At 41.7% G+C, this 21,972-nt stretch overlaps 4 protein-coding genes across 6 annotated transcripts in view; 2 read left to right on the top strand and 2 right to left on the bottom strand.

Moving 5' to 3' along the window:
• The window catches only part of igsf21a (immunoglobin superfamily, member 21a), a 263,595-nt gene extending 261,001 nt beyond the window's left edge, over positions 1-2,594 (top strand). For both annotated transcript variants that reach the window (XM_042497548.2, XM_042497540.2), the window contains exon 10: positions 744-2,594. In XM_042497548.2, coding sequence (XP_042353482.1) covers positions 744-820 — 77 coding nt within the window. In that variant the 3' untranslated portion in view covers positions 821-2,594. The remainder of the gene's footprint in view (positions 1-743) is intronic.
• A 2,069-nt stretch (positions 2,595-4,663) lies between these two features.
• Positions 4,664-10,242, top strand: klhdc7a (kelch domain containing 7A). The gene has a single exon (XM_042505632.2). It carries the CDS (start codon positions 6,981-6,983, stop codon positions 9,246-9,248), a length of 2,268 nt encoding a protein of 755 aa, XP_042361566.2. The 5' UTR covers positions 4,664-6,980; the 3' UTR covers positions 9,249-10,242.
• Positions 10,243-10,824: 582 nt separating this feature from the next.
• On the bottom strand, positions 10,825-14,220 carry cfap107 (cilia and flagella associated protein 107). Of its 2 annotated transcripts, none has more exons than XM_088069358.1 (4): positions 13,980-14,220; positions 12,198-12,308; positions 11,662-11,770; positions 10,825-11,390 (listed from the first exon to the last, which is right to left on the bottom strand). In XM_088069358.1, exons 1-4 carry the CDS (start codon positions 14,088-14,090, stop codon positions 11,077-11,079), a joined length of 645 nt encoding a protein of 214 aa, XP_087925484.1. In that variant the 5' UTR covers positions 14,091-14,220; the 3' UTR covers positions 10,825-11,076. The 2 variants fall into 2 exon arrangements, with proteins under 2 accessions (XP_087925484.1, XP_042350024.1); XM_042494090.2 differs by having other exon boundaries at positions 10,846-11,390; positions 11,662-11,836; positions 13,980-14,216.
• A 379-nt stretch (positions 14,221-14,599) lies between these two features.
• Positions 14,600-18,474, bottom strand: aadacl4 (arylacetamide deacetylase like 4). Its single transcript, XM_042494849.2, has 4 exons — positions 18,222-18,474; positions 17,584-17,809; positions 15,488-15,551; positions 14,600-15,383 (listed from the first exon to the last, which is right to left on the bottom strand). The coding sequence occupies exons 1-4, from the start codon at positions 18,396-18,398 to the stop codon at positions 14,600-14,602; spliced, it is 1,251 nt and encodes a 416-aa protein (XP_042350783.1). The 5' UTR covers positions 18,399-18,474.
• Positions 18,475-21,972: the final 3,498 nt, after the last annotated feature.

Below are 21,972 nucleotides of genomic sequence, written 5' to 3'. Positions count from 1 at the left end.
GTGTACTCTGGGCACAGATGGAGCAGTACAACATCAAGAAAACTGAAAGTGAAAGTCAACCGTTCATTCTGCTGGGTTTAAAAGTTAGTATTCACTCGCAGCAGCTGCTCCTCTCATCCATCAGATCTGATCAGCTCTGACTTGATCAACTAATCAATTTTCCACCCTGCTATTTAAAAACTGCTGCTGAGGAAAAAGAAACTCATGGAGAGCTCCACCTGTGCTGTGTTCATGGACCTACAAAAAAACTCCAAATTTAGAGATGACTCTTTCTGCACAGTGATCGGCAGGTTTAGTGCTGCAGAAGAAAATAGCCTCTACATGAAACTGATCACACGAGATCTGTGGATTATGTTTAGTAACCGGGTCATGATTTCTGGAAAGAGACATTGCTGTTGAGTTTTCAAATAATTTTTGGTGCTTTGCGTACCACAAGCCGAATGCTATCTAGTTCCATTATACTGGAGAGAAGGCAGACATCTTTTCGGACGATATTTCAGCATTTGGCAACTCACACCAGAACAGTTGAGACTGATAAATAGCGCTACAGGTAAGAGGAAAAATAAGTACTTTTTATTTGGGGGTGAAATGTCACTTTAAAAGCATCAAATGAGTGTTACCAGGGTACTTCATACTAAATCACATTCATTTCATATGAGCAGTTTTAAAAGTCACAAAAACTTGGAAAATATTGTTTTAGAAATATGTGCATCTCTGATTGACTGTTTCTTTGGTGTTTGTAGATGGAGCCTCCCGTGTGGACGTGCTCGGACTAACGTGGATGGCACTTGTCCTCACAGTGACAGTGGAACTGACGTGAAACCTCTCATCCGAGACACTCTCACGCACACACATACACACACATACTTGCCCTCCTTACACGACATCCACACACGCACACAGAGACACACACTTTCCACAAACCCTGCAAGCCTTCTCCAGTCATCAACAGGCCCTCCATGCGTCAGTCGATCAGGAAACAGCGCCGTCACAGGATGGCACTCCACTGTTTTTTGTAATAAAATAATAACCAAGATAAATGATATCAAAAGAACAACGTGATGAACATGACAATAACCACCTCCTATATAGCCCTGCCCAGTTACACCTCTTTTTGTTTCTTGTCCCTCGTCTGCCTGTTGATCAATAAAATCAGTTGATTTGAAAAGGAAAAAGAAAAAAGCATTTGGATTTTATTTTGACGAGTCGAATTGTCATTGGTGTTGACTGAAATGTAAAAAGTGGAACTGGCTTAGGATGCGCCACCGTATCAACCACACCCATCTGTTACATGTCCTGGGATGCACCTGATTAGCAACAAGCTGATAAACCACGGGGGAACAAACACAGATGCTCCAGGAGAACATTCTTTTTTTATTAATATACAAGTATTTCCTTTTTTCTGATGGCGCGGAATGTACAAGAGGATTTAAATGCATTAAGAAACTAGAAAAAAAAATCTCCTTTTTGAGTGTATTTTGTGTACATCAGTGTAAATATTGAAAATAATTAAAGAGGTTATATGGGTTCTGGTGTGGGATGGTTGTGGATACAGTTGGAGTTTACACTTCTCCACCTTTGTTTGTACTTCATTCAACACTGTTCTCAGAGATAACTCCTGGCTGAAAGGACAGAAACATTGACAGCCTTTCTGTTTCTCATTTGGGCGTTTTATATCTATATGGCAGGTCTCCAAGGACAGAGTTTAAAAAAAAATCTAACATATGTCTGCTGTTTTGGGGTTGTGGTGCATGTGCCGTTTGAAGATTCTTTCTCCTTTTGGTGTGTTGCAATTGACAGCACTGCAACTCATTGTCACTGGCCTGTAATCCAGTTATTCACTTGTGACATACTATCTTAAGTGACCTACATTGTGTACAAAACGTAACTCTTACCCAAACATCTGCAGTACTAGTAGGATCATTTTAGCCACCATTCCAGGGAGGTGCTCACTTGAGGCAGCGTGTGTAAACAGGGTTGTTGCATTTGTTTCATTTCACCTGTATTAAAATGGAGAGATGATAAAACTTACAAGCCTTGACTTTACTTACAAAACTGTGTTTGACGTGTTCAGTCAACTCATTCACCACAAGAAACGTTGGCATTGTACATTTCTGCGACCAACAAATATGTTACATTTGTATGTTATTGTGTAGCGCGTGCATTAAAACATTTCTTAACATAGTGGTTAACGAGGTTAGATTTAGACACAAAAAAATTGATTATAGCTAGGAAAAGATCATGTTTTCACTTAAAATACACAGTTTTTTGCACATTTTTCCAGCAGGAAACAGTAAAACACAATCATTTTTTGTGACACTATGCCTAGTAATAACTGCAGTGATTTGTCAGTAAAAAATAACCGCTTTTCATGGCACTATCCTGGCAGGAATTCTAGATATGTCTGTAAAAAACAGCAGCTTTTTGTCACACTATTCTGCCAGAAAATACATTGATGTCATAGTAAAACCCGGCAGGAAACGCAGTGAAATCTCCACGAAAAAACAGACAAAGAAAAAAGCTTTTCATGGCACTTCTCTGGCAGAAAATGCAGCGATGCTGGTAAAAAAACCAAACAAGTGAAACAATATTTCATCTGGAAACACAGCGATTTTTCAGTAAAAAAAAAAATATATATATATATATATATATATATATATATATAATAACCAATATCATCTGCCTTTCATTGTCTTTTTCCTAGCAGGAAATGCAGCAATGTCTCCACTCTTCGTGACACTAGTCATGTCTCAATAAAAAACAACTGCTTTTTGTGGTTTAATCCCTTATTGAAAAACAAGGGACAGATCACTAAAAAAACAACCACATATGTTGCCTGAGAAGCAGCTACAAAAACAGAAATGGGTCGCAGCAGTCTGCAACTTGTTTTCTCAACCAGTTTTCTCATGTAGGTGATTAGCCATCCATTAACCTATCCACCTCCTGATGACGAAGTCAGCTCCTATACTACATCACTTAAGAAATGCTGATATATGTATGAAACGTGCAAGTGCATCATATTCAGGGTTTTCAGAAACGTACAATGCCTACATTTTCCTCAGGTGACTGGGCCGCTTCGATAGTGGATGTGCATCTTCTAGTCTTTGATGCTTGGCACAGATGATATACAGTAACTAATATTGTTCAGCCATGCATATCTAGATTGCAGGAATTGTTTACAATCTAATTTGATGATAATCTCACCATATGAGAGAAATTTGAAGGACAGCCTGCAGAGACTCTAAGAGATTTTTATGCCTGCTCAAATTACAGCCAAGCTCCAAAAACATCTTTCTCTCAGATATTTCTGATTGCACTGACCCAAACATGACTCCTGAAGGAGGTTCTGACATTGCTGTTAACCCTTTCCAGTTTGCACTCTCTCAGACACAGTGAAGGGTAGCTTAATGCAGAATAATCCTGCATTTTTTGGACTTCAAAAGAATTGCAATTTAAGCTATTCTAAGGACACAACATGTATTAAGGGATTAAGGTTTAAACCAGGTGGGAGGTAAGAGGGGAGATTTCTGAAGCTTAGTCGAATAGAAAGGATAGACCTATCCGTTTGGGATATCAGCTCACCTTGCCAAAGTACAATCCATATTTCTGCATTGTGGAGATGAGAGCTGCATAGCAAAAACATTATTAACAGACAGTCATATGCGCTTTGAATTAATTTTTTTCCAGTGAGGGACGCAAAGGGCACGAATCCTTGTCCACCCACTGTATAGCATTATAACTCAGCTATCATTTTAATTTTGATTCAAGAGGCACTTTTGTGCTTTTTTTTTTTTTTTAACTTTTTTTCCACTCACTTCGCATTCAAGAGAGAAAAATAGACCCATTGCCATTTCTGAATGCATTAGAAAATATGCAAATTGTCTTTATGTAATCATCATGCCAATAGAGACAGTACATCATAACTTTGTATGTGTATGTGCATATGTGTGTATTATAACTGTCTACGGGTTAATAGCAGACATTTAAAATTTATAAAATTAGTACAAAGCTGTTCTGGACCAAAAAGATCCAACAGGCAATAAACCTGACCCTTTTAAACATAGGGCCTTATTACATATTCTGTTACCAAGAAAGAAGGACTTCCTATTTTATCCACGGATGTAAAGCACGTAATTGTTCCCTTCAGTAGTAATTGCCCATAATTAAAGAGTCATCAGTGTGAAAACAAGAGCAAGCTTTTGTGTGCACCTTTGCTTCACACATGGAGACAATGTTCTTTTTGCTCATTATAAGCGAGGCTGTTTAGGTTTATTTGTGATATGGTTGGATGACCCCTTTGTATAAAGTTTGAGATACCTCAGATTCATCTGTTATTCTTTTATTTCTTGAACAAATCAATGACTCAAAAATGTGATGTTCTCAAAATATTAAAGGAATACTTTAACCCCGCAAATGACCATTTGTATATCAATTACTAACCCTATATTACCTTAAAAGTGAGAGAGAAAAATGTGTTTTTCTCGCATGCCTCAGGTGAACAAAGAATCCAGAAACACAGAGAAAATTCTTGATTCTTGATTAATTGTTTAACAACAGCAAAACAATATCAAAACATCCGCTTACAAACTCGTACAAGTAGTGCAGTAAAATTCAAGTATCATGCTCAGTGCTTCCCAAACAGCTAGTCCTTTTTCACAGGAACTGGACTAAAAGTAAAACTTATCTTTGTTCTTTGGAAAGCCAGACTCCACTGACACATCCAGTAATTTTACCTCGCAAAACACAGGAGCTGCTGATCCACTGCTGCCTTGATATGTTAGTTTGTGGGTCGCACACCCCACAGCTCATCATTACTTTGCTGTATAGAGGGGTTGATATCGAAATGTGTTTTAGCCACTTTATTAAAGGTCTGACAAAAAATACAATATCAGTCCAAGTGGATGCTGTATTAAGAGTTTTTTCGGTTGGTTTCAGTTGGATTGCGTAACAGCTTTTCTAAACCCAAACAGCTGACTGGTGGCAGATTAGAAGTGTGCTAAAGGAAAAGGCTGTGTGACCAAAACATAAAGCGATGAAAATACTAAATACTAATACTAAATATTGAAATTTGTTTTAGGTAGGCCTTTTTCTTAAAGTGGCTAAAATACATTTTGATGCCAACCCCTGTTGGGTGTGCACTCTATCTGTTTTCTGCAAACCGAAAGCGTGTATGTAATACATTGACTATACATAAGTATCTCATATAGCCCCACAGATTTGGTAAAGTTACACAACAGCACAAACTGATCAAGGCAGAGATAGACTAAAGACTCCTGTGGCTACTTTTTTCGTCAGTGGATTCTGGCTTTGACAAAAGCACAGATATGTTTCACCTTTAGTTCAGTTCTCCTTTGGAAATGGCTTTCTTTAAGGGAAGTGCTGAGAATACGAGTAAATAAATTAAGACTTGGGTTATACTGTACGAGTTGTGTGAGTTTCTAACTGATATTTTAATATAGTTTTGCTGTTGTTTAAAAGGGAAAGCCTCCTTTTTGGATACTTTGTTCACCAGCAGACATGGGGGTATTGATATAGTTATGGTAATTTGGGGCTGAAGTGTTCCTTTAGGCTATATTTTTTAACTTCATTCCTCTGCCTAGCTTTACTCGTCTCCATTGTAATACAGGAGAACAAAAAGACATAACAGCTGTTAAAAAAATGTCTTTTGTGCCTTCTGTTCTTGTTTAGTCGAATGTTGCACAGCTATCACGGATGGCACAAGCGAGAAGAGTTGAAAGTGCCACACAGCAATGCACATGGCTGGCAGTCATGATTTTTTCTTTTTTTACTTGGCTGAGTTCTGAATAGTTCACCTGAGCTAGGAGCAATGGTGAGGATAAGAAGCAGCCTCTCTGGCCCATCTGTGAATTATTCAGTAGTCAACCATGCCTGCAGAATCTGGTTTCCTTTATGTCGTGTGCAGGCTTGGCTATCGGATGACCAAACATCACCCATGTCAGCTAGGACACCTGACACACCCTCTGTTTGCCTCTCCACGTGATGCTCCGCAGAGGGCTGTTAAAATAAACACTGTTCTGTTGTTGACCGCAGACTCGCTCAAGTGTGTTATCAGCAACACAAATGACAGCCTGACAGCGGCAACTGAGAGACATGGCTCCCATGTGACAGAGATGTATGTTTGCATCTCGGCACAGTCTATGGAAATGAATGAGACTGCCAGGTTTCTGTGTAGACACTTTTCCCATCAGGCTCAGACTGTTATCTGTATTATTTACAGCTCTATGTGTTTATAATACCAAGTGACTGCCATTTTGTTGTTTGACAGCAATCTTATCTTTTCCAGAGTCATTTTAGCATCTGCACTGGCACAGTGAAAGACCTTTGATCTGTGGCATGGCTGTGCAAACAGATGTATCCTGGTTATTAAGTATTTGATAAATGTCACCTATCCTCACTCCCCACCCCTTATTCAAACTATGTTTTCCTCCTGCAGCTCTAACTGTGTGTTTGGACAAGTTAAAGAGTGTGATCTATCATAATATTTTTACAGACATTTTCAGAAATTGACATAATAAAGCATGACCTGGACTAATCCTGCCCGCATAAACAGAGTGCAAAAGAAGCAACAACAACTTCAGAGTTTAGAGTTTTTTCAGAAAGTTACTGAACAGAGTTTTTATAAGACTTTTGGATAGTCGTGGGAAAAGCTTGGGTGAGTCAGCAAATTGCATAACCAAATATTGATCCGCGGGGTATTTACATATTCTGAGTGTGGTTACTGAATCTGCATCAGGTGGCGCATGACGGGGGCCCCGCCTCCATCGAGCCAGGGATGCAAATAGTTCCTCTAGAGGTATCATTTTACACCTGATCCTTAGGGCAAAGAGGTGCAGTCACCAGATCACAGCAGCTCGTTGACAATGAAAACCAGACAGCATGCTGCAGTCAACTAAGACGCATTGACAATAACTTTCAAAAGGATCAGTCAACCAGTTATCGTCACCATCGCTGCTACAGCTATGCCCATTGCAGAGCTTTTGGGAGTCCAGTTCGACATGCAGCTGCTGTTGAAACTGGGTGTCTCTGTGGCTGCAGTGCTACTTGTGTCATGGGCATACAGGTTCTACAGCTCGCGGGACGCAAAGGATGTTCAGTTCTGCACCAAAGACAACAAAGAAAATGCAGCCTGCAAAAACTGCAAGATGACATTACGATGCCAAAGCTCACCCAAAAATGGTGAGGGTGGCGAGCACTCCTTGCACCCAGAATCGGCAACTGATGACCTGACATGTGACAGCACCAAGGAGACGCCAGCAGAAGCTTGTCAGTGCCAAGCTGAAAAGAGTGAGGAAGCTCTAAGTCTGTCATGTAGTGACCAAGATGCCAGCATGAAAGAAAAGAAACTCACTCATCAGAAGCAGGCCGAGGTTGCCACCAGTAATATTTTATCTGGATCTGCTTTGAACCTTCCGCATCCAACTAAGAGTGGGATGGCCAGTCCAACGGGGCGCCGCTCCCCTTGCTTTTTGCAGAAGCTGGAGGGCAGTGTGGGCGTGGGCAGAGAGTTAAGGCAGGACTTGGAGCGCCAGGGGGCCTACTCCAGCTTCCTCTCCAAGGCAGAGATCAAAGTGGAGGATGCTAACGTGGTGCTGGAGGGAACGGGAGACCAGATTGTGCGAGGAAAGATATATGATTACTATGTTGAGTCTTCCTCTCAGTCTATCACAGACTCAAATGCAGCGCTGGGTCAGTACGAGAGGAACTCTGAGTCACAGCCAGTGGAGCGAGGAAGCAGCCTCGCAGATTCCCCTTCCTCTCTTAGCCCCATCATCATGCGTGATCTGGTTTCACCACAAAGCTATGCTGAGGATCCCCCCTCGCCAGGAAGCCTCAAGCTGAGGCACCCCACAAGGCCTGCACTCCTACGCAAGGAGAGCTATCTGTCTGCAGCAGAGCAGTCAGAGCTTTCCATCCCCTTTCTAAATGCAAGCGCCTCAACTCCAGTGACTCACTCTCTGTCCTCAACGGGCAATGAGTGCAACTCTGTTCACCCTGTGATCAGTCACTCTACAGACAGCAAAGGCCTTAATGTGAGGGAGGGGGCAGATCAACAGACTGTAGCAGCATTTTTGCACCTTCCAGCGAAAACTCTCGACAGCACAGATTTGGAAAGCTTGAAGAGTAAACTCGATCTGGGTAACTGTTTGGAGACGCTGTGTCTGGCCAAGAAACATGGCCAGACCTCTGTGCTGCAAGCAGCCATGGGAGTCATGTCAGACAACTACCTCCAGGTGCTCAGGGACCCCAACCTTTATGGGCGGCTAATGGCTGGCGAGCGGGAGCAAATCCAGAAGCAGAGAATGAGAGGGAGACGCTTTGTCATGGTGGCAGATATGGACCCTCAAGACTGGGCGAGGAGCACAGGAGAGCCGGCAGCAGAGACTGAGCAGAGGAGGACGTCCAGTGCAATGTACTATTATGATGACTACAAAGACACCTGGCATACACTCTGCCTGATCCCACAGGAGGTCATCTCTAAAGCCTGTGCCATGTGCACAATGGATAACTACTTATTTGTGGCAGTAGGCTGCCAAGGCCCAGACAGAGAAATGACACCCTCAAAGCGAGTGTTTTGCTACAATCCTTTGACGTCCATTTGGAAGGAGATCAGTCCCATGAATGAAGCCAGGCCCCGCTGCAAACTGGCAGCTCTGGAGGGCTACATCTACGCCATCGGTGGGGAGTGCCTCTCCTCAGTGGAGCGCTACGACCCACGATTGGACAGATGGACTTTTGTGGCTCCACTACCTAATGATACATTCGCTGTGGCGCATCACGTCACAGTGTGCAGCGGAGAGCTTTTTGTTTCTGGAGGAACTCTTAAATATATGCTCCTGCGCTACAGCCCCAAAACCAACACCTGGAGGCCGAGTCTGTTAGTCTGCAGCAAAGACAGAACTGCAGATATGGTGTCTGTGGGGAGGTTTCTGTATCGGTTCGACGCTAACCCGCTGCTGGGCATCAGTGTGTACCGTTACCACACCGTGGCTCGACTGTGGTACGAGTGCAGCTCCAAGAGGCTTCAGCGCTGCCCCGCCTTCCAGTGTGTCACCGTGGACGACACAATCTACTGTGTCAGCCGCCAGTTCACCATGAGTTTTGAGGCTGATGAGATCTCTCCAGGTTTCAAAGATGAGAATTTAAGCGTCCTCTCTGCAGCGAAGGGCATACTTTTCCCCTTTGTCCTTTCACTCCCTGATAAGACGCCTCGGCAGACCAGTGTGTGAGGAGGATTCAGTTTTCCATTAATGATAAGATTAGCTAGTGACGGAGTATTCCCACCAGAGAGAAGTTTCTTATTGACTGAGTGGGTTTTGCTTTGCCCAAGTTTATGTTCAATCCCAAATGTCATTGAAAATCACTGTCATTGTTTGGGGTTTTTTTTTAAGCCTTATTATTGTCATCTTTCCCAAAAGCTTCTGTTTCTTGAACTAATTCATTTCTTGAATTGACTCGGCCCCTGGCAGTGCTTGTAAAATATTAGACCCTTAATGGCACTCGTACTACTGTTTGCTTAGATTTACGCAGGATGTACTGCCATGTAAATTGTTTGCTTCCTTGATTTGCCGCTCCTTCCTGCCATTAAGTTAGTTTTATATCATCCAGATGCTTAACCTCTGTAGATAATTCATAAATAAAGTCTCGGAGTAAATGAGCTCATTCAACTCTAACACATTACAAAGATTGGGCAATATAGTGCTAATCTATCACCGTGCTCCGCCGTGTAGGGCACAAATATAACTTACACAGTGGCCTGGATACACTGCAATTATCTACAGTTGCTCTTTAAAGATGACAGGATGTAAATGGCTTTGTCAAACAATATAAATAGGTGGACTTCTGAAAGCATTTGTCAGTACTTTTGAAACTGCTGTTATTTTTGTAATTTTAGTCACTCAGCTTTGGTGGCCAGGAAGACATGCATTTGTTTTAATCTTGACTGAGCACAGTCTTTGTTCACTAAACTGAATCTCATTTGTTTTGTTTTTATAAACATCAAAGAAATATGTTATTCATTGCATATTAATCCACAATTAATGAATAAGGGGTATTAAGCCAAATGTTTATTCCTGTCTTTGTGTGACCTGTAACTAATGATAGAATAACACAGGAACAATCTGAACACTTGTGGTTGATTTTTTTTAAGTGTCGAGCAATTACACTAAGGATGGAAATGTGCGTAAGGATGAAACAAATAATAAATCCCTCATTGTTTGCTCATCAGTCTTTCATTGTGATGCTGAGGACTTCAGAGACGCACTGACAGGTTTCAGAGGGTGACATGCTGCTATAGCACCATCATGTGGCTCGCCGGGCAAACACAGCAGCGCCTTTGGGTGAGACATGTTAAGACTTCCCACAACACACTGAGGCGTCATGTGACATGCAGGCATCAGCAGCACAGTGGAGTGACTAACTAGCTAAACAGTGGGTGAGACAGAGGGCTTCAGCTGCACTGGAAGGCAGCAGGCAGGCAGGCAGGCGGGGAAAAAGGGAGGCAGACGCAGATGGTTGACCATCTAACATAAGCGTCTTTGATTCTTCCTAATTAAACACTTTGATCCCCTGTAACAAAACACCTAATGGAATGGGAGTTAGACACGTCCCATCAGATGTTGCCTGGGATGACTCATGGCCTCTGGTTTGCCTCAATACCCAGGTCAGTTCTGGCATCAACACTTGTTTTATTTATTTCTTTTTTTCCCACAGAGTATCTAGGGTAATACTAATAGCCCATTCTGAGTTTCAGATATTAAGTGTGCAGAGAGAGGGAGAATTTGCATGTAATTATACTCTGGAAGGGCGGACATAATTTAGAGCCCCCTCCCTTCTTGCACACACACACACACACACATTTATATATATAAACACTGTAACTGCGCACCACACATCACACAGTAAACTCACAGCAGCGACATAATGAGAATCATGTTTAATTTTTTAAATTCCTTTTGATTTCCCAAACGGTTTCGCTCTGTTATATTTCTTCACGCCGCCGACTAATACAAAAGAGGAGCCACACACGGCAGCAGCACTTTGAGCAGAGCTTCTAAATTAACAAGCAGCATGTGAGGCAATTCGAGAGACACAGTTTTGTCTCTGTTGTGAATGTGAAAGTTGACTCAAACAACGATCTGGGATTTGTAGTAGTGGGCGCCGCCTCAGATCCAGGTCCTTGTTGTTGCGATTGGCTGTGTGGAGGTGGCTGGAGAGGGCGCGTGAAGCCCTGGCAACGCGGCTCTGGCAGAAGGCACTGAGTGGGTGCCTCTGGTATGCTGACCTGTACACAGTCAGTGAAGGGAGGTGGGACTGCTGCTTTTCCAAACGGTGCTTTGTGGACTGCAGCGGGCCAGAGTCGGTTGGAAGGGCTGTAAAGGAACACAGAAGAGAAAGTTAACTGCCATGTTACTGCAGCCATTAATTACACTGGTGACTGATTTGGAACAATAAAAGGCATCTGGGGCCACCCAGATTTAATTGTTCATGAGCACAACTGCTGATGTGTTTTGTCCATACAAAATTTAATGCGCTGAGGTATGTTTGATCTGCACTCATAGCGCTGTTGCCGGGATGGTTTAATATGTAATTTCCCGTGTATAATTTGCACCTTCAGGCGGCGATGGCGTGACACTTTCTTACCAGAAATTGGCCGATGAGACCTCTCGAGCTGCCATGTCGAGCTGTCTGGATGCCAGGGTCGCAGAGTGGGCACAGCATTCGTGTGCTTATGTTGGAAGCTCTCTGCATACTGCGTGACCAAGTAATGAGAGGATGGTGAGCCATCATGGGCAAATAGCAGCTTGGATGGAAGCCCCTGGAAGACAATACACAGTCGTCTCGACACAGCCTGTATGCATTGGCCTTTGCTGGATTAAGATTTAGAGGGCGTGACCTGTTCTTTTACAATAATCTTCAAAAGACTCACCATGTGACAGCAGCAAATTGCTCTAACTAGCCTTTAAGTGCCCAGTAGGACTGATGATTTAACACATTTTTCATGAGTGCTGAGTCTGACCAGAAACTTGCTTTCATAAAGAGTTTTATCACAGGCCTTTATCTTGGCCGTCAATATTATGCAGAAGTGGCCACAATCTGGAGAAGAAAGCCCTGACTTGCAGGGTTGTGACAGGCATTCAATTGGTGTTAATGCCATGAATGAGCAGTTAAAGGCTGACCTCAGCTCTCAGCAGGGCAGATCTTCTCTCAAAGACGTCTGGCCTGAAGTCCCAGTGGGGCCGGTGGTCTACATGATTGGTGCTGTTGGCTGTCTGCGGCTCCCGGGTGAACTGCGTTGGACAGAATAAACAGACGTCGCCAAAAAGGAGTCAGGAGGTGAGGAGGTGGAGGGGATTATATAGGGACTTGAGCAATGAGCGTGGCGCAGCGATCAGCAAAGCTCACACTTGACTATTGATCCGCACTGTTGTACAGTGTTTCTTAAGTCATTTCTCCTCTCAGATCCTGAACCAGCAGCCTGTGGCCGAACCTCACGTCGATGCAATTAGTCTCCAGCTCTAGCCTCTCCCACCAGGAGGCTGTGCTGAGGTAGCTGAACTGAGGCTGCCTAATCACTTTGCTATAGATTTGACTACCAACTGAGGTGCTACAAAACCCTTGGCAGTCTGCCACTGGTGTGGCATTATGTTTTGGATCTGATGAAAGAAAAGGCATGGATGGTCTGTGTTTACACATTCAATTAAAGTTGTATACTTAAAAGGTCCAGTGCGTAGGATTTAGAGGGATATTGGCAGAAATTGGTATGTTTCGTTAGTTGTAAAATCACTTAAAGATAAGAACTGTTGTGTTTTTGTTACTTCAGAATGAGCCGATTCTATCTGTCTTGTCCACATAGCCATGTTGCACCACAGTGTATCTACAGTAGTACAGAACAGACCAACCAAACACTGGCTGTGGATCGGGCCATATGCGTTTTCACATTGGCCACTGTAGTTAGCAACCTTTCCGCGATGAGCAGGATAAAAAAAACACTGATTTTTTTATGTTAAATTGCTTTACTCAGTTTTTATCAATTTAAATTATAGGGTCCATTTGTTATGGAGAGAAAGAAACCTTTGCAGACAATTCAGTTCCTAGTAAAACCTCCTTAACATCTGAATCTTAAATTATCAAAGATAAAGGTCAGCACACATTAGCAAGTGCCAGACCAACTACCCTCTCCGAGAACATCTCAAGTTATTCATGAAAATAGGCGAGCGCGTATTAGTATTAGCAGGTGCTAGGCTAGCAGCCTGTCTTTGACATGTCAAACAGCATCTAGGAAATGCTGATTTGTAAAGTGAAACTGCTTTATTCATTTTTTTTTCTCGCAGTTTAAATCACTGTTACTGTTTGATTTGGAGAGAAAGAGACCTCTGCAGATAATTTGGCTACTGGTAAAAACCTCCTGAATGTCTAGATCAGATATAAGGTGATCACAGATTAAGTCAATAGAGAAAATAGGTGACCACATTAGCGGGTGCTAGGCTAGTGGTCTGTTTCTGGCAAGCTGAACGGCACAGGAGAAACCGATTTAATTTTTTAAGGTGAAACTGATATATTCAGTATTTGTACTGTTTTATTGACCCCTCTGCGAAAATCTCCTAAATGTCTGCATCTAGAATTTAGCAGGTGCTAGGACAGTAGACTGTCTCCGACATGCCAAACACCATAGGAGAAACACTAATTTGTAACAGGAAACTACTTTATTTAGTGTTTTTAGCGATTTTAATCACCTGATCCGTTTGTTTTGGAGACGATGAGATGTGGTTAATTCAGCTTTCGGTAAAAAAACTCCTGAACAATGAACACTGAAGGAAATCTAGCTGGTTGCAATGTGCAATCCTCATTGCTAGATGCCACTAAATTCCCCTAAATCTTACATGCTGGACCTTTAAATGAGAACATAATATTTTGACACTGGCAAACAAGTGAAAAGGCAACAAACAGACGATGCCTACCTTGAGTCTTTCTTCCGCCCAGTTTCCTACCAGCACCTTGTTTCCATACTTCTGCTCTATCTTCCAGCCAGGTTGCGCCCATTTATCCTGCCACGTCCCTGTTTGGTTCATTCTTAACCTGGTGTCAAACTAACCTAACCAGGGAAATCTGAAGCCCTTTTAGAACAAGGTTAGCCAGTCAAACATTTAGCATGTAGATGCATTCACCTGGCCCCATAATGGCACAGGCAGTGGAGGGGAAACAGAAGAGCTCTGTTGCTATGGATACAGCAAACAGTGAAAGAGACGGCAGGCAGAGTATCCTGGAAACAAATGGGAGACGTCTTACATCTGTGTTAAAAAGAGATACATTCCTTAAGACTACAGCATGACATTTACCTTTTAGCAGTATACGCTGTATTTGTTAAAATGGTGCCAGACATTGTTTCCAGACTTTGTGTCCTCAGGCTACTTTTCAGTTTTGGACTAAAACAGGCTTTGTTTATTGATTTTTGTGGGTTTTGTGTCTTCTGTGAACACTATACTTTTAATGAAGAGGAAAACTCTGTCACTCGAGGAAAGTTTTGTTTATTAAAATGTAAAACAAAATGCAAAGTAGAATCAAGTACATGGCATTATCTTCACAGTGTTTTTATATAGTCAACAACACTATCCACAACCTGCACTGCAGAGGGAAATGTGAGCCAGCCCTGGTTGAAAAAGCTAATCATGCCATGAAAACCTTCCTTCACATGTCGCCAGGTGACATCTCTGTCCAAGTCCAGCAGTCGTTTCCTGTAGAGAATCCCATCATCCCTCAAGACATCATACTCACAAGTGAGAATGAATGTGGGAGGGGTTTTCTGAATGTCGACATCATCCGCCAGTAAAGGCGAGACCTCATGTTCCAGTCCAGCCTTGATTGTGTGATACACCTCCCCGTCATATTCTGGGGTTGGTTGTTCACTGAAACCCCGCGCGAGGAACTCAGGGGGAAGTTTGGAAGGGGAGAGCCACTCCTTATAGCGTGGCCTGAGCTCAGTGGGGACATGGATGCCTTCCAACACGTCCTGGCACAGAGACATGTCCCCATTGAGGTACTGCAGGAAGTAGAACGCCATACGGCCACGAAACAATATGGGCACAGCATGATTTTGCTGGTATGAGGGCAGGTTGAAATCTGCCATCTGCAGAGCTGGGTAGATGAGGACCTGAGCGCAGGGGAACGGCAGATGTCCGACCTCTCTCCTCGCCAGCCTTTGGCACAGCGCTGCTGCCAGGTTAGCCCCAGTGCTGTCCCCTCCGACTGCCACTCTGCGAGAATCCACGCTAAACTCTGCCTCAGCCACAGACAGGAAGTGACATGTCACTGTCTCACAATCGTCCAGCTGGGCTGGGTATCTGTGCTCGGGGGCTAATCGGTACCTGAGTGGGGTGAGAGGGAGGACACAGGGACAACGTGTTGAACTCTGGCTCTTCCGTACACAAATAAGTTTTAGATATTAATGTGCATTGAAAAGTTTAAGTACCCAACGGAAACCACAACTGTGTCCGACTCCTTGGCGATGTGCCGACAGACTTCATCAACAGAATCTGTTCGGGATTAGCAGGGCATCATAGTTAGCAGAGGATATGTTTGAGAAGCAACATAGCACCGCAGACAGAAGATGATAACCTTTGTTTCTCTCGGTACTTACTCACATCTGAATCTGTGTGTTTAAAGAGCAAAATATTGAAGAAATTAAATAGACTGAATGAACATTAACTTATATCCAAGTATTTTATCAAGTTACATTTTGTAGTTAATTTAAGTAACTCCATATTTTTATCCACTTCAGGGGTTATCACTGGAAATTTTTAATAATTATAAGACTAGCAGATATGGGTCATAGTCATATGTTATATTATATATCTTTACCTACACCAGTCTCCTTTTGTGTGTTTAAAGAGTGTATTGTTTTAAAAATATATATATATATATATATATTTATATATGTATATATATATATATATAAGTAATGAACAGTAACTTATACTCAGAGATGTAAAGTGCTAAATTTAAGTACAATTTTGCAGTTAATTTAAGTATTTCTTTCAGTTTTGAATGTTGTCACTGGACGTTGTCAGTGTTTATAAGCCTTAAAGATATGGAACAGTAGTTGCCGGTTCCACCTATTTGCAGGTTCAGAGGGACATTATCAGCCCATTTAATGGCTGTTACCAATTTGTTAGGTTTCCTTATACTTCACTTAGATTTAGGTGCCAAAACAACTGTAGCTGATCATGGATCAGCACAAATATTGGTTTAATATGGGACTCAAACTACAGTCTACTGGTCCTGTGTTTTTACATTGTAATTTTTACTCGTTGCTTGTGTGGCTTTTAGTTTTTGGCTTCTCTCCAGTTAATTAACATTTAAAAATATGTGGATCTTAAAAAAATATGCTTAATTGTAAAGATGAAGGATCCCAAACAGCATATAAAGTAGCCAGACTTAAGCACCACCTGGACACTTTAAAATACAGTATAATCCGAAAAAACAAACCACAAATGTTGATGGAAGAGACTGCACACTCAACCCACTGTTTTCTCTCCTTTTTTTCACAGTAAATTAATACACAAATTATTTCAAGGCTTACACATTGAGCCAAATGTAAAATGAAGGGTAGACCTGTCTACCACTGAAATTCATGCACAGGAGGGGAACTTTATTATTATTATTACTATTATTATTATTATTATAATATAATATAATATAATATAATATAATATAATATAATATAATATAATATAATATAATATAATATAATATAATATAATATAATATAATATAATTATATGTATCAATATATCATTTAATTGATGACCTTACACAAGACAACACATGAATAGTCATTAAATGCTGGTGCAGGGTTTGTTTTTTTCTGCATTATTTAAGAATAAAAAAAAAGGGCTCACATCAGTTGAACGACACCGGTGTCTTCATGTACATAAATTATGATTCACATCTATAAGTCAAACTTCTCAGTTATGTATGTAACTATATCTTTCATTAATATATGTCAAATACTGTAGTTTTAATGATAATAATAACAATATATAATGTCATTTTAACTATTACTCAAACAAAAGGATCAATTACCCCACAATCAAAAACACATATTTTCCCTCTCACCTGTAGTGCTGTCAATCAGTCGACATTGTTTTGGTTTGAGTAGCAGAGTGTTGGAGTTATCAGCCATAGAGATGTGTGTTATTAGCAATGGTCATTAGCAAAAACAGCTCTGGTTTTTGGGGGGTTTAAGGGTCTGTTTCGGGCTACTAATTAAAACATATCTGTGTGGTATGGGCGAGGTGGATTGGCTCTCATAACAGGCAGAATTGGGGCAGTTTTAATGAACCCTGACCTGTGCATCATTAGTGAGCAGTTACAACAGTTAGGAAGCTTGCATCTACTCACTCCACTCGTTCATGAGTAGATGCACATTTCCTTCTGTGCTGTGACACAGTTGGTAGGTGTTGTTCACTAGAAAGACACTTTCGCACTTAATCTCTGTCCTATCAAATAAAGGCCAAAAAAGCCCCCCAAAAATATATCTTTAAAAATAATGTGAATTTTATATACCTATATTGCCCAACACCCATCCTCCTCCATGGAAATACACAAGTCCTTTTCTCAAGCCGGCACACACGGCGGTGGGTTCGTACACTCGCACAGGCACTTCAGAAAATGTCAGGTCCTTCACTCTCAGCCCCGCAGGAACTGGATTTAGGCGAGTCAGAAAACAGGCAACGAACCATCGAATAAAGCTGACCTGATGACAAATACCCAGACGATGCAGGATCCGTCCCTTTGAGGAGAGGAACCACAGACTTACCACATGTAGCAGACAATGCTTCAAACAAAAAAAATATACTCTTGATGGGTAAAGTCAAAGGGAACGTTATTCTCTGTGAGAAACCATATTTACTATGACAACATCAAAGACGGGGAACACATGACCTTGCCTTTTTTACACCTTGATTTCTTATCTAAAACGTCTCTGATCTCAGCTTTATCAGTTGCTGGAGGACAAATAAAGGACAACCATCTTTGACAAGGGCCTTGAAGAGTAGGTTTTTTTTTTTTTTAACACAAGCGGACGCATTATTCTTTACACTACGGAATAACTGATTTTAATAATAAATAAAGTTAATTATAACACATTCAGAACATGAAGGGAACATAAAATAATAAGCTCCATAGATGCTGCAGATACTCACCACAATTGCTATGCCAACAAACAAGCCATGAACTATGTGCAGTTTCCCACTATTTGCAACCCCACGAGGAATGTCTGAATTCATCAGCTCAGAGTACACAAGTCCAATTACCAGAAGGAGGAAGGCTGCAACAAGAGCAGCAAAGCCAATTATTAAAATTGCTGTGCCGATGTCCATGGTGTTGCTGGCCTGCTCTGCTGAAGGTAAGTCATTAGGAGTAAATGTTTTATCTACCTGCTTTCAGCCACTTTCCACCCCTCCCACATCCACGTGCAGTGCATTTTGACCTTGGTTTCGCTTAATGACGTTTGGCTGCCTGTTGCCCGGGAAAAAATAATTATATTCTTCAGCATATTTTATGGCTGTGTAGTCAAAGTAATTACATGTTCCCCAAAGAAACTGTGTTGTTTCACTGCGGAATATTGAACAAAATATTTTACGTTAATAGAGCAGTTTTGTAATGACTTATATTTCCATACTACCCATTAAGTTGCCCTTCAATTCTGGTAATATTTTCTCAGACAGCTGAAGGTTGTTAGGTTTATTACCTGGTTTCTTTATGCTTCTGGTATTGAGGGAAGCTTGGCTGCTTACAGCTGCACTCAGCACAGAGTGGCATTTTCATTGTGTGGTGTCGAAGGGAAGAAAATGTTCATGGATGCTCCCAGTGAGGGCTGACTGCTGAAAACACCCTTATCTGAACTTTCACGGCTGATCTGTAGATGGCAGTGATAGCATGAGGATAAATAAAAGGTGCCCTCTCAAGTGTACACTATTTGAGTTTTTGCATCCTGTGCAGCCTAAACCTATTTACCACCTCATGCAATGTATGCCTTTAGGCTTTTTTATTTTCTCTTTTCTTTTTTTTTTGCAAATCCACTAACTTATATTAAATTTTGCTTAAGCTGAGCACACTTTGGTATAAGCTTCCAGTGCACATGGCTTTGGGTTCACATTTTGTAAATCTCAGAAATTTTCCAAACTGAAGACAGCATCTGGATCCGTGTTGTCTTGGAGTTTCTAGCAGCCCCCGAGAGCCTCTCTGCCTTCCCTAAGTAGCTGAGCCCAGCACAAAGCAACCATTGTGAGGCTGCTCTTTAAACCCATCCCAGTCGCTGAAAAAGCCCTGCATTCAGCGATACCCAGTAAAAAAAATCACAGTGCCAGGGCCAAAAATCACAGACTGGAATCTTGTCTGAGGCTCATGAATTCATAGGATTTGTTTAGGAGGTATTCACGCAGTTTTCTGTTTGTCACCCTGCCAAGCTTCTGAGACTGGGCTGACCTATTTCCCAAATTGCACTGTCACACACAGAAAGATATAGTCTGCTTCAAAAATACAGAATGTTGCCGCGACAAATTGGGTTCAAACAACTGATGTGGCTTTGCACATATGAGGCTGTTACAAATGTAGGGACAGAATAAATTTTGTGTGCTAACAAATAAAAATCAAGGTGCACTCAGTATGATATGAACACTGCCATGCTGAATGTTCGCTGCATTTAATGAGCTCATCATACAGCAAATCCCCTAGACTTCACTTAAACATATTTTTTGGCTACTTTTTTTTTGTTGGCAGGTTTGACAGCATCAGAATATTGAAGCTGGAGGGGGCACCGATCAGGGCACATCAGCAGATGGAGGTAAGACAAGTTTATTTTTATAACTCATTTCAACAACAGCTACATTAAATATGTTCAGAAATACATGTGAGAAGACTGTGAGCTATACAGAGCTGAAAAGTGGAGTCACCATTGTTTTTGTGTCCAGGATTTTTTGGACAGGCCTGGAAACATGGCTCAGCTATGAACTGGAGTTATCCTGAACATTACCCTTCCCCTACACTATGTAAACACTAGATCATGTTGTATCAGTGTCATTTCAGTCACACCTGTGGAGCAGGGGATTTTTGCTAAGTTCAACAAGCCCTCTTGGCTCTTTTAGTCTCGTGAATATATGAATTAAAATCATTGAAATGCCACAATCATGTAAACACAAGCAAAATAGATGTCATGAATGTATCTTTCAGTCTTTCTGCCTGAGTAGATTACCTAGCCCAGCAGTTACTGCTCTGTGGGTGTGTCCTCTGTGCTAATGTTAGCTGCTAATAAGAGTCTGTTGCTGCGCAGCGGCAACTGTATGGCAGCGGCTCTCTTGTTCTTAGCCACAGGTGTGTGCTTTGTGCTACTGTGTTAGCCGCTAATGAGTCAGCCACTGTGCAGCAGCTCTCTTGTTCTTCAAATCAAGGTGTGTGCTTTGTGCTACTGGGTTAGCTGCTAACAAGAGTCTGGCTTTGCAGCAGCTCTCTTGCTCTTCAGCTCAATTTGTGTGCTATGTGCTACTGGGTCAGCTGCTAACAAGAGTCTGCACTGAACAGTGGCTCTCTTGTTCTTTTGCCCACGGTGTGTGTGTTGTGCTACTGGGTTAGCTGCTAACAAGAGTCTGTAGCTAAACAGCAACTCTCCTGTTCTTTGGCTCACGGTGTGTGTGTTCTGCTACTAGGTTAGCTGCTAACAAGAGTCTGTCACTGAGCAGTGGCTCTCTTGTTCTTCGGCTCAAGGTGTGTGCTTTGTGCTACTGGGTTAGCTGCAAACAAGAGTCTGTTCACTGGTTCTTGGCCTCTGGGGGTGTGCTTTGTGCTAACATTAGCTGTAGCCACTATTTCTATGCCAGTGGCTTACTTGTTCTTAAGTTCGCATGATGTGCTTTGTGCTACTTGGTTAGCTGCTAACAAGAGTTGGTTGCTACGCAGCAGCTCACTCGCTCTTTGCCACAGGGTGTGTGCTCTGTGCTACTGGGTTTGCTGCTAGTGGGATTCTGTTACTGTTCGAATTTCAGCTCTTGTAGGATCAAGGATCAGTGATTCTTAATTGTCATTCCAGCCATGCAAGTACATGAAAAGAAGGAAATGTGGTACTTAGGTTTCAGCTATCATTAAATAGGCAAATGAACACTTTAATACAACACAGAGTCAACAAATAAGTAATTAAATAAACAAATAGATAAAGCGAGAAGAGTGGTGTGAAGTCAACAGTAACATCATCAAGACATTATTGCAGCATGCCCTGAGGAATATATATAAAAACGCAGACACGTCCCCAGTGTTTCCAAGTAGAGAATACAGCTAATTTTATCACGATTTTGAAACCTAATTTTATATCCTTGGCCATGTTTTTAATCACTTAAATTCGGCTGGGTGGTTAAGAATACATTTTTCTGTGGTGTCAAACTCATAACACATTTTTCTTTATCGAAACTTTAAAAGTATTGAGACACAATGCAGTAGAAACACATTATAATTAAAGACCCAAAGTACTTCCCATTATGAGATTTCAATGCACATTTCCCAATGTAAAGGCAAGCACATCAAGATTTTCTAGTTCTTATAATTTGAAACAGATTTTGCATGTCATCTATTTATCTATCTATCTATCTATCTATCTATCTATCTATTTTACTGCTGGTTACTTGGGGGGTTAATATTATGGTTGCAACTGTCAGGTTTCTCAGCTGTGTGTTTGCCTAGTTAATTATTTGCTTGCTTATCGTTTCACCTAATTAACAGGCGGGCTGGAGTAAGGATCAGTTGCCCTGAGTCATTTTTATGAAGCCCTGACCAAATATCCCCATCTGGCACTCTTACATACACTGTAAAATCTGAGATGTTGATCTTCCTGAATATAATCTTGGAAACTGGTTGCCTTAAAAAAGAAAAGGAAATATAACTATAAATCTTAATTTATGATTACTC

The sequence above is a fragment of the Plectropomus leopardus genome, chromosome 2, assembly GCF_026936395.1.
Source record: "Plectropomus leopardus strain MGB_pleo_1.0 chromosome 2, ASM2693639v1, whole genome shotgun sequence".
In the NCBI taxonomy this organism is placed as follows: domain Eukaryota; kingdom Metazoa; phylum Chordata; class Actinopteri; order Perciformes; family Serranidae; genus Plectropomus; species Plectropomus leopardus.
The sequence above is the reverse complement of the archived record's forward strand: the minus strand, read 5'-3'. Positions and strand labels throughout refer to the sequence as shown.